Source organism: Maniola hyperantus, chromosome 27 (genome assembly GCF_902806685.2).
Source record: "Maniola hyperantus chromosome 27, iAphHyp1.2, whole genome shotgun sequence".
Taxonomy (NCBI): Eukaryota; Metazoa; Arthropoda; class Insecta; order Lepidoptera; family Nymphalidae; genus Maniola; species Maniola hyperantus.
Genome location: NC_048562.1, coordinates 5621878 through 5634688, shown reverse-complemented (window position 1 = coordinate 5634688; position 12811 = coordinate 5621878). Strand labels below are relative to the sequence as shown.

Genomic DNA, 12811 nt, shown 5'->3' with positions numbered 1-12811 from the left:
GCGCAATAGCAATTTGCGGGACTATACCATCGTACAAGGAATAACTCTTTTTAACCGACTTTCAATTTGGTGCTCAATTTGGCCCGTTTCTTTTTTTTATGTATTACACGGATGTTTTTGAAGTTCCTAGACCGATTTGCAAACTTTTTTTTAATCAACAGAGAATGTTTCCTGAGAGGACAACGTTCTCAGTAGTGAGCCGGCGATGGGTTTGTACGGGAGCGGTGTGCAGGCTCGACCGTTGGGAAGATTTCCCACCAAACGGTTGGTCTTGCTCGGTAGCGCTAGCTGGGCTGACGGTTGTGTCTTTAAACTTCGATATGTATAGTGTAGATTGCAGAAAACTCCGTTAGCGCGATTCAGATTTTGCGTGTTCTACATTCACTTCCGAGGATGGTACCCGTGCTGCCATCTACTGAGAGCGACGTGAGTAGTCAATGCTTGGGTTCGTATCCAATCGATGTATGATTGTGGATCTATTTTCTTCGTACCAGTGAGCAGCGCCATCTGCTTGCAATTGTGGCAACCGCCACGGGTTTATGATGTTGATTCATATTAATAGAGTCTGTCCGTCAGTTCCGCCTTTTATACATACTGATTATTTAGTGTAAACAAGTATATAAAGTACATACCTACATTACATAATAATCATTATTATATCCAAAAATACATTATCTTTTGGATAGTTTTAATCGAAGCAAAGTGCATTGATTAGATGATTCAATAAAATAGATAAAGCGAGTTCCGTAGAAGCGTTTTAAAAGTCTTTTCAACTGTTACTTAGTTACTTTTAAAGTTAATAAGAAGTATCCCATAGGTTTCTTGACAGACAGACAGACAGACAACAAAGTGAAAACGGAACCCTTATGGGGTTCCGTTTTTCCTTTTGAGGTACGGAACCCTAAAAATTGAGTTTTCCACTTTAAATAGCACCAAAAGAAATTTTACCTACTGGAAACAAATTACATAATTAGAAATTTAACAGAGGAACCTAGAAAGATTATGTTATCGTTATCAATTTTGTTATTGGAAATTAATTTGATTAACTACGTAATTAAAACATACTAGTGTTTTGCCTCAAAATCAAAAACGATTATACATATATAATTATATATATAACGGTGAAGGAAAACATCATGAGGAAACCTGCATGCCTGAGAGTTCTCCATAATGTTCTCAAAGGTGTGTGAAGTCTACCAATCCGCACATGGCCGGCGTGGTAGACTATGGCCAAAACCCTTCCCACTATGCGAGGAGACCCGTGCTCTGTAGTGATGATGATGATGATATACACGCTGAAATTTTAATGGTTGTTTTCCCGAAGCGAAATGATTTTGTCGTGGTATTACAATAGACCTCGAACCAATAGTGACACCGCGTGCTCGCAGGCTAGTTTATGCCGTATCACTACTCGCGAGAGCTTATTTTGCTCTAAACTTTTTCACTTTATTGGCAGCGTGGTTCGAGTGGATGTACCTACCTATTCACGTTACGTCTAGGGAGTTACTATTGTTTCTCACACTTTCGAGCTGTCGATTTTTTTTTTAATTATTTCAAGACAAAAACATTTTTATTTGAACTTTGAACCCCCGAACTCTCGAATAGGTGACGTCATAACCACTAGACTATCACGGCTCTGTCTTACAACGAGTAATGATAATGCAAAAATGCACCTAAGGTCAAGTGCTTTATTAAAATTAATTACAATTCTATGAAAATTAATGATATCTGCATAAAAGTGATAGAAATCTAAAGATTTTGCGCGGATAAGGAAAAAGAATTTAAAGTGTTTTTTGATGACGTTTGAAGCTAGGTATTCCATTTTAAAAGTAATTTTTAGGACTTTTCACCCACCCAAGAATAAAAAATAAAAAAAAATCTTTTTTATTCGTATAAACTTTTACAAGTACTTACGAGAATAGTCGGATGCATCTACCACTGGTACGGAATGGAAAGACCAAAATTACTATAAATCCATACTTAATATTATAAATAAATAAATAAATAAATAAATAAATAAAAGTTTATTCAGCTCACAAAACAAGAAAATACAAAAAACATACAAACCAAATGTTACAAATTAAAAAAATTAAAACTAGGTAAGCTTAAAACTACGAGCTCGACAGTACTAAAAAGAAAAATGATGTCTTGTTTGAGCTGAAAAGGCTACTGCCTCAGCATGATGCTGCAGTATTTGACTACTGCAGCGCTGATTTTCAGGCAGAGCCCTAGTGTCACGACCCGACAACGAAAGTGTTCTCTATAATATAAAAATCAACTAAAATAAAAAAAAAGACTTCATTATTAGTGGAGTAATAAATATAATATATATATATATACATATAGGATATTACATATATACTTAAACACATGTAAACTTATACACATACAAAATGTAGGTACATGTGAAAGTGTGTCTGTCTGTCTGTTATTTTTTCATGGCCCAACAATTTAACTGATTTTGATGAAATTTGGTACAGCGTTAGCTTACATCCCGGTGACAGACACAGGCTAATTTTTAGAGAAAATTAAAGAGTTCGCACGGGATTTTAAAATACCTAAATCAGTTTCGAGCATTATCTAATCTTCTATCCCGACTGTAATATTATAAAGGCGAAAGTTTGTATGTGTGTGTGTGTGTATGTTTGTTACTCCTTCACGCAAAAACTACTGGACAGATTTGGCTGAAATTTGGAATGGAGATAAACTATACCCTGGATTAGCGCATAGGCTACTTTTTATCCCGGAAAATTAACGAGTTCCCACGGGATTTTGGTAAACTTAAATCCACGCGGACGAAGTCGCGGGCATCAGCTAGTAAAAATATAAATGCGAATGTGTGTCTGTCTGTCTGCTAACTTTTCACGGTCCGATTTAACTGATTTTAATGAACTTTGGTACAGACAGCTGAGATAGAGATAGAGAAAGCTTGCATCCTGGGGATGGACATATAAGTTACTTTTGGTCCTAAAAAAATCAAAGAGCTCCCACGGGATTTTTAAAAACCCATCCGTTTTCTATTTTCCTGAAAAACTATTGGGTCGATTTTATTACAGTTTTGAATAGAAGGAGAGACGCAGGTTCGAATCCTGCCGGTTGCGCAATTTTTTATACAGCGCGACAAGGCTCTCTTGGCACTTGAATGACATTGACAGGGGGGGCGCTTTTGGAGAACAAAGGCTTAGAATATTCAAAGAACAAAGGGGACACTTGACGGTAACGTTAGTTCCAATTTTCGTCACGCGCCAAGATAGCCTTGTCGCACTGTACGTATTTAAAATTATTTAAAAATAGAACTATCCCGAATAATTATGGGAGTGTGGTCACTCTACTTAATTTACGTCGACTTTTAAGACGGAAGGGGTATATTATAAGTATAACAACAATTAAAGTAGGTGATTGAAAAAGTAGATGTTTTTACGATAAGCTAAGCGACATGGCAGCCGTGGAAATTTCGATTGTTTTATTTAGATTCCTTAGATAAACTAGTTCTTATCTTAATTTATCTATTTACTTATCTATTATCTATTCACTATGGTATTGAACTTCTAGGATCGACAAACTAAGAAAATAGTAATCTTTTTAGTATAACAAAGTCGCAATTTGTAACTTTTTTTTTGATAACAAAATAACAAGTCACCATCATTATCATCAACCGATAGACGTCCACTGCTGGACATAGATCTCTTTTAGGGACTTCCACACGCCCCACCAGGGTCTTGCACCGCCTGAGTCCCGCAAGACGTCGGGCAAGTTTCCATCATTATGTCGTCGACATCCCATCTACACGCACGAAACGTTTTGCGTCATCATTCCTCATACGTATGACTAAGGTTTGGAATACACTTCCACGATTTATGAAAATGAAAATGAAAATGAAAATCTTTTTTTATTCGTATAAACTTTTACAAGTGCTTACGAATAGTCGGATGCATCTACCACTGGTTCGGAATGCTTTTCCTGCCGAGAAGAACCAGCAAGAAACTCGGCGGTTGCTCTTTTCAAATATTTGATATAGGTACAAAATTATGCCATGTATAAAATAGTATTTGCAGTCTTGTGCGTTGCTGGAACGAGGTGCAGGTCAAATCCACGCTGTTTTATCATTTAGATAATCTTCAATTGTGTAATATGGTTTTTTCAGGAGCATATTTTTAATAGATTTTTTAAACTTGTGCAAAGGTAAGTCCAAAATAGTTTGCGGGATTTTATTATAAAAGGTAATACCAATACCCACAAATGACTTTTGGACTTTCCTGAGGCGGAAGGCAGGAGCTGCAAGTTTGTCTCTGTTTCTAGTTAGCCTATTGTGTAGATCACCAATTTTCTTGTAACTAAGAATATTTTGTCTTACAAAAATTATGTTATTATAAATATATTGAGAGGCTACAGTAAGGATATCTATTTCCTTAAATTTCTCTCGAAGGGAATCGCGTGGTCTTAAGTTATAAATTGCGCGTATTGCCCTTTTTTGTAATACAAAAATTCTCCCAATATCTGCCATCTCCCAATATAATATGTTTTTCCTACCAATTACAATCCGGGTATCTTTTAAACAAGAGTGAATGGGCATCTTCTAGGTAAACGCGTCCCATCTTAGGCCACATCATCACTTATCTCGCTTAACTGGCTCACCAGTTTGGCGAGAAGATAATAATGTAAATATTTGGTGTACCTACGCTTGTTATAAAAAAATAAAATAAAAAAAAACTTATGATTGTGAAAAAAACCCATCTACCCCAGTGTCAAGGGTTCTGCGACAGACATGGCCTGCCCACTGTATTCAGCTTGTTAATTGTTGAGCTGGATACCTATAGCCCTCACCTAACTTCATGATAACCTTTCTGGCGCAGTAGGGAGCTCTGTGGTCTTATAAGCGGGAGGGCCCGGATTCCATTCCCGGCAGGGGCAATTTGGGAATTGGGTTTATCGTCATCATGATCAACCCATCGCCGGCCCACTACTGAACACGGGTCTCTTCTCCGAGTGAGAAGGGTTTTGGCCATAGTCTACCACGCTGGCCATGTGCGGATTGGTAGACCTCACACACCTTTGAGAACATTATAGAGAACTCTCAGGCATGCAGGTTTCCTCACGATGTTTTCCTCCACCTTTAATTAATTTTTTTACCTTTAATTAATTTAATCGCAAGGGAGCATCCTCGGACCTACGCTTTTTATCATGTACATCAATGATATAAACACTAATGTCGATGGCGAAATAGTTTGTTATGCAGATGATACAGCAATAATTTATGAAGGAGCTACATGGCCAGAGGTGTTTAATAAGGCTGAAATAGGAATGAAAGGTGTATCCGCTTGGTTGCGTCGTAATCTTCTTACGCTTAACTCGTTAAAAACCAACTACATTTGTTTTCATAAAACAGCTACCTCTGCCCCTAGCCCAACATCGCAGTTGCAGCTGCATGCCTCTGACTGTGACCGAAACCGGTGTAGCTGTGTGGTGCTGGCCAGAACTGACGTTGCGAAATATTTGGGAGTACTTATTGATCAAAACTTAAACTTTAAAGCACACATAAAATCTCTTTCCGGTCGCGTACGCAAAATTATAAATATTATGAAACTTCTTAGACACTCAGCATCACCATCAACCTTACGGTCCGTATACTTTGCCCTTTGTCAGTCAATTATTACTTATTGCTTAACTGCCTGGGGTAGTGCCGCGAAAACGCACATTATTCAGCTTGAACGAGCTCAACGATCAGTACTTAAAACTATGCTAAATAAACCTTTCAAATATCCCACGGTCAAACTTTATCAGGAATGCAAAGTCCTTACCGTGCGTCAGTTATATATTTTAAGAGTAGCTCTCAAAGCACACCGGTCAGCAATATCTTCTAAAGAGTTCAAAATATTGCTTAACCGTCGTGTCTTCAAGATCCCTATGCCTAAAATTAAAACTTGTTTTGCTAGACGTTTCAGTCCATATGTGGAATCATTTATTTATAACAAAGTAGTAAGCATATGTGACATCAAGCATTGTTCCATTAAGCAAGCCAAATCTAAAATTGCATCATGGCTCGCTTCCTTAGGCTACGATGAAACTGAAAAACTTTTCTTGCATTTAACATAAGGGCACTTTGTCATTACTATTTAGATAATAATCTATACTTAAAACAATAATGTATATAATTAATCTTAACATAGCTTGTACTGTAACCTTATTTTTAATCTTAGATAAATACCTACCTTAGTTAAGTGAACGTAGACTAGTAAACCGAGCGTCAATTTACCGGTTAATTGTTTATTGTTAATTCTATTAGGTACCCACGACACAGGACTACCTAGTGTGGGTACCATAACACAATGTTATAATTGATTGATCTATGGTAAATAAATATTTTTTCATTTTTTTTTCATTTTTCAATTAATTAAAACGCTCATAACTCCGAAAAGTTAGAGGTGCGTGCCCGGCATAGAACCCCCGACCTCCGATTAGAAGGCGGACGTCCCAACAACTAGACTATCACAGCTTCAGCCAAATAACATACCGGAAGCTAATCTATTTCTATCTTCCCAGCTTCCGGAAAACAACGCATTTTATATTGATAATGTATACATAATAATATAACAGGTAGACATTGATAAATAATAAATATAAATTTTTCATTGAAATACAAAATTCATTCCACCAATACACAGAATTATTCTAATCTTAGATTTGAAGAAATGATAAGACGTGATAAACTACAATTTAGCCTACCACCTACTCATCGATTATACTGTAACTAGCTTATGCTCGCGACTTCGTCCCCGTGGACTACACAAATTCGAAACCCCCATTTCACCCCCTTAGGGGTTGAATTTTCAAAAATCCTTTCTTAGCGGATGCTTACGTCAGAATATATTTTATCTGAGTGCCAAATTTCAGCCCGATCCGTCCAGTAGTTTAGGCTGTGCGTTGATAGATCAGTCAGTCAGTCAGTCAGTCAGTCACCTTTTCCTTTTATATATGTAAGAATAACTAGATAATACCCGCGACTTCATCCGCGACTACACAAATTTCAAACCCCTATTTTACCCCCTTAGGGATTGAATTTTCAAAATCCTTTCTTAGCGGATGTCTTCATCGTAAAAGCTCTCTGCATGCCCAGCCTGATCCGTCCAGTACCCGTAGTACAAGATTTTACGTCTCACCAAACCAAACCAAATTCGAGAGTCGAAATACTTCCGCGTTACAGTAAACTGGATCTTAAATGCCTTGTTTTAAAGCTCAAGTTTGTCTACACTTCTACAGCCAGCGCTCCAAGCGGAAACATTGCGAAATTAAAATCAGTGGCATTGAATATTTGACTTCAATTCAAGGCTGTTAAGGTCCATTTTACTGTAACGCGGAAGTATTTCGACTCTCGAATTTGGTTTGGTTTGGTGAGACGTAAAATCTTGTACTACGGGTACAGTAGTTTGAGTTGTGCGTTGATAGATCAGTCAGTCAATCAGTCAGTGAGTCTTTCCCTTTATATATTTAGACTAAATAATACCCGCAACTTCGTCCGCGTGGAATTAGGTTCTTAATTAATATCCCGTGTAGCCGGTCACAAAAATGTAACTCTCGATAAGAGAGGCATACTTGCGCCGCTTGCCGTTTTCAGCTGTTTCTGCTGCGGCTCCCGGTCTTGATGCTGTCTCCCTGATATGTCACGGGGCCAATGTGTCAACGCAAGTTGTGTCCTACATTAGCGCCACATTCTTATATTTTATATTATATTTCAAACAGACAAACAAGCCCGACTTTTACTATATGTTCCGATGATTAAATATGTATAGAATCATGATAACTGACTCCTTGATTGCATTCACTTATCTTTCCGTATCATTTTATTGTTTTTGGGAGCTTGCAATTATATATAATAGATACTGGTAGGTAGATTACCAGTTAAGTTTTCAAGTGGTAGGAAAAAGGACTATTTTCTGGCGGGAAAAGTCGCTGAAAATCTAACGTGTCTGTGAGGACGCGATGATAAGTAAGTTTTTTACTTATTTTGTGAAGTTTCTTATCTTATTTTACAAGTTTAAGTTTTCCAAAACCCCTTTAGAACAAACACACAAAGAACAGCGAGAAAGCAAGAACATTGCGGCCCTTGGTCGACATCCAATCCACTCGCATGAAACGTTTTATCCAATCCACGCGCATAAAACGTTTGTGCCCAATGTTTTTGATACGAACGCTCCGCTAAAGTGTGGAACGCTACGAATACGTGGAATGCTACGAACCGCTAAGGTGTGACGCTACGTAACGCTACGTTACGCGTAAGGTGTAACGCTACGAATACGTGGAATACGTAGAACGCTACGAACCGCTAAGGTGTGACGCTACGTAACGCTTTGTAACGCGTAAGGTGTAACGCTACGAATACATAGAATACGTGGAACGCTACGAACCGCTAAGGTGTGACGCTACGAACCACTAAGGTGTGACGCTACGAACCGCTAAGGTGTGACGCTACGAATACGTGGAACGCTACGAACCGCTAAGGTGTGACGCTACGAATACGTGGAACGCTACGAACCGCTGAAGGTGTGGAATGCCCTTCCGGCATCCGTGTTTCCTGCCACGTAATATAACCTAAATACCTTCAAGGCAAGAGTTAATAGGCATCTTCTAGGCAAGCGCGCTCCAACCCAGACCTCATCATTGCTGTCTGTTACCTTTTCAATGCCTATCCGTTCAACTGATTTTGACGTACCTTGATGCAAAATTACGGATATAATATACCAGATACCTACCTTGCATTGCAACTCGGAGACGAAAAAAGGTTAATTTGTCCCTGCAAATCAAAGATGTCAAATAAAAAAAAAATTGAATTTGCCTGAAAATTGGTGGAAACAAAGAAACAATAATCTAAATATATAAAAGGAAAAGGCGACTGACTGACTGACTGATCTGTCAACGCACAGCTGAAATTACTGGACGGATCGAGCTGAAATTTGGCATACAGATTATGACGTAGGCATCCGCTAAGTGAGGATTTTTGAAAATTCAACCCCTACTGGGGTGCCATAGGGGTTTGTAATTTGTGTAGACCACGCGGATAAAGTCGCGAGCATAAGCTAGTTTTTATAATAAGCTAGATATCTTGCGATTTCGTTCGCGTGGATTTAGGTTTTTGAAAATCCCATTTCCGGGATAAAAAGTCTAGGTATATTATTATCCATGCAAAAAAACACGTCGGACCGTTCGCGTCGTTCCGTGATTGATGGACAAACTAACAAACCTACAATGGACAAACCAATATTTTTTTTTGCATGGATAACCTGGAGAGTATATTTTATCCCGGAAAATAAAACACCTTCCACGGAATTTTTATAAAAACTAAAACTTTGACGACCTCCCTAGCGCAGTGGTAAGCTCTGTGGTCTTATTAGTGGGAGGTCCCGGGTTCGATTCCCAGCAGGGGTTTGGAATTTCATAAGTTCTAAATTTCTGGTCTGGTGTGGTGGGAGGCTTCGGCCGTGGCTAGTTACCACCCTACCGGCAAAGCCGTGCCGCCAAACGATTTAGCATTCCGGTACGATACCGTGTAGAACTAGAAACCAAAGGGGTATGTTACTACACGGCATCTATTACTAAGAACTGTCATGTCTTCCAGGTGAACCCGCTTCCATCTTAGGTTGCATCATCACTTACCACCAGGTGAGATTGCAGTCAAGGGCTAGCTTGTATCTGAATATAAAAACTTAAGCGTATGAAGTCGTCGTATATTGTCAAATTCAAGTTGTATAATCATTTTGAAGTAGGGTTAATAAATTATTATTATCAGAGCTCTTTCTACGTGCGTAGAATGTGTCATATCATGTGTACAACTAGATATTTACGCAGAAGCGATTAGGTGTTAACAAAACTAATAGAAGCTACTTAATGCCCATTTCTATACAATTGTTAGGTATATCTGTAGTTATCTATGATAACATAAAATAACGTCTAATAAAAATGTTTTATGATATGATATATGATATGATATATACGTCGCTATTACACATTATTATTATTTTCTAATAGTAGGTAGGTTGTATAGCTGTGATAGCCTAGTGGTTAGGACGTCTGCCTTCTAATCGGAGGTCGGGTTCGATCCCGGGCACGCACCTCTAACTTTTCGGAGTTATGTGTGTTTTAAGTAATTAAATATCACATGTTTTAACGGTGAAGGAAAACATCGTGAGGAAACCTGCATGCCTGAGAGTTCTCCATAATGTTCTCAAAGGTGTGTGAAGTCTACCAATTCGCACATGGCCAGCGTGATAGACTAAAGCCAAAACCTTTCTCATTTTGAGAGGAGACCCGTGTCAGAGCACTACAGATAGTGAGCCGGCGATGAATAGGTTCCTACCTACTTGAATTATTTCCATGAAACCAACATTTTGTGACGTAATAAGTTTTATAGTTTAAAATTAAAGAAAGAAAGAAAGGACGTTTATTTACCAAACTATGCCACACATCATATCTTATAACTAAGAGCTGTTATTGCGGCGCTTCTTCCACCTGAGCATAAGCCCAACGCGCTTCAAGCAAAAGAAGCGCCGGAACATTCTCCCTTTATATTACAACATGGGGTTATTCAAGGGGCGGACCTAATTCCTAAAAGGCCGACAACGCATCGGCGGTTCCTCTGGTGCTGCAAATGCTGCGGTCACAAAAATATAACTCTCGATAAGAGAGGCATACTTGCGCCGCTTGCCGTTTTCAGCTGTTTCTGCTGCGGCTCCCGGTCTTGATGCTGTCTCTCTGATATGACACGGGGCCAATGTGTCAACGCAAGTTGCGTCCCACATTAGCGCCCGTCCCCGTTCCTAGGGAACCAGCGTCAATCCATCAGGTCTCTTGCCATACTATCTCTGAAGGAAAATTTGCTTTTTTTTTTACAGAAAGTCTACTTCTTCTGGGCGCCGTAGCTTTAGTCTACGGTCGGCCCCAGAACCAGGACAACCGGTCTCTACCCGACGTCAGGTGTCCTGCGCTCACACACCACTTGCTACCACACGAGACGGACTGTAGCAAGTTCTACTACTGCGAGTATGGGCGGCGATACATAGAGCCGCGAGACTGTACTCCGGGGACTGCTTTCTCGTATGATAACCAGGTATGTTGATTGAGAGCCTCTTTACACAAGGAACACAACACCACACAACACCACATAACACCACACAACACCACTCAACACCACATAACACCACACCACACAACACCACACAACACCACACAACACCACACAACACCACTCAACACCACACACCACCACACCACACAACACCACACAACACCACACAATGCTAGTATGGGGGGCGATACATAGAGCCGCGAGACTACTCCGGGGACTGCTTTCTCGTATGATAACCAGGTCTGTTGAACGAGAGCCTCTTTACACAAGGAACACAACACGACACAACACCACACAACACTACTCAACACCACACAACACCACACAACACCACTCAACACCACTCAACACCACACAACACCACACAACACCACACAACACCACACAACGCCACACAACACCACACAACACCACACCACACAACACCACACAACACCACACAATGCTAGTATGGGCGGCGATACATAGAGCCGCGAGACTGTACTCCGGGGACTGCTTTCTCGTATGATAACCAGGTATGTTGATTGAGAGCCTCTTTACACAAGGAACACAACACCACACAACACCACATAACACCACACAACACCACTCAACACCACATAACACCACACCACACAACACCACACAACACCACACAACACCACACAACACCACTCAACACCACACACCACCACACCACACAACACCACACAACACCACACAATGCTAGTATGGGGGGCGATACATAGAGCCGCGAGACTACTCCGGGGACTGCTTTCTCGTATGATAACCAGGTCTGTTGAACGAGAGCCTCTTTACACAAGGAACACAACACGACACAACACCACACAACACTACTCAACACCACACAACACCACACAACACCACTCAACACCACTCAACACCACACAACACCACACAACACCACACAACACCACACAACGCCACACAACACCACACAACACCACACCACACAACACCACACAACACCACACAATGCTAGTATGGGCGGCGATACATAGAGCCGCGAGACTGTACTCCGGGGACTGCTTTCTCGTATGATAACCAGGTATGTTGAACGAGAGCCTCTTTACACAAGGAACACAACACGAAACAACACCACACAACACCACTCAACACCACTCAACACCACACAACACCACACAACACCACACAACACCACACAACACCACACAACACCACACAACACCACACCACACAACACCACACAACACCACACAATGCTAGTATGGGCGGCGATACTTTACACAAGGAACAACCTTGATTCGCTATAATCCGCCAAAACTGGCAAATCTCTATGGTAATAACAACACGTGAAACGGGCCGCCATTTTTTGAAGACGTTTATTTCTTCTAAAAATGGCGACGATCTTCAAAAAAATCTGTCATTGACATTTTTGAGCCCGTAAATACCACACTCTACCACACTAGTATTGTGTAGTCTATGCCACTGTGCACATTTGTGTCAAATACACAAGCGTACCTACACGAATTTGTCTTCACTTTCTGGAATGTCTAAAAATAATTTTTGAATATCTTTGGATACCATGACAGTATGCATTATGCACTGTCCACCCTCTCCACTACTAAACATGTAGGAAAAGCAAGCAATACACACCACCACACAAACACCATTTGCTTTCGCAAGAACCGAGACAACCGGTCTTTACCTATATCGATACCTATGTCGATTTTT

The 12811-nt window shown here is 40.1% G+C and overlaps 1 protein-coding gene across 1 annotated transcript in view; it reads left to right on the top strand.

The window, feature by feature from the left end:
* Positions 1-7883: 7883 nt before the first annotated feature.
* LOC117994604 (uncharacterized) overlaps positions 7884-12811 on the top strand; it is a 33884-nt gene continuing 28956 nt past the window's right edge. The window contains exons 1-3 of the mRNA XM_069508045.1: positions 7884-7984; positions 10884-11098; positions 12099-12164. Of these exons, the coding sequence (XP_069364146.1) occupies positions 7978-7984; positions 10884-11098; positions 12099-12164 (288 nt within the window). The 5' untranslated portion in view covers positions 7884-7977. The remainder of the gene's footprint in view (positions 7985-10883; positions 11099-12098; positions 12165-12811) is intronic.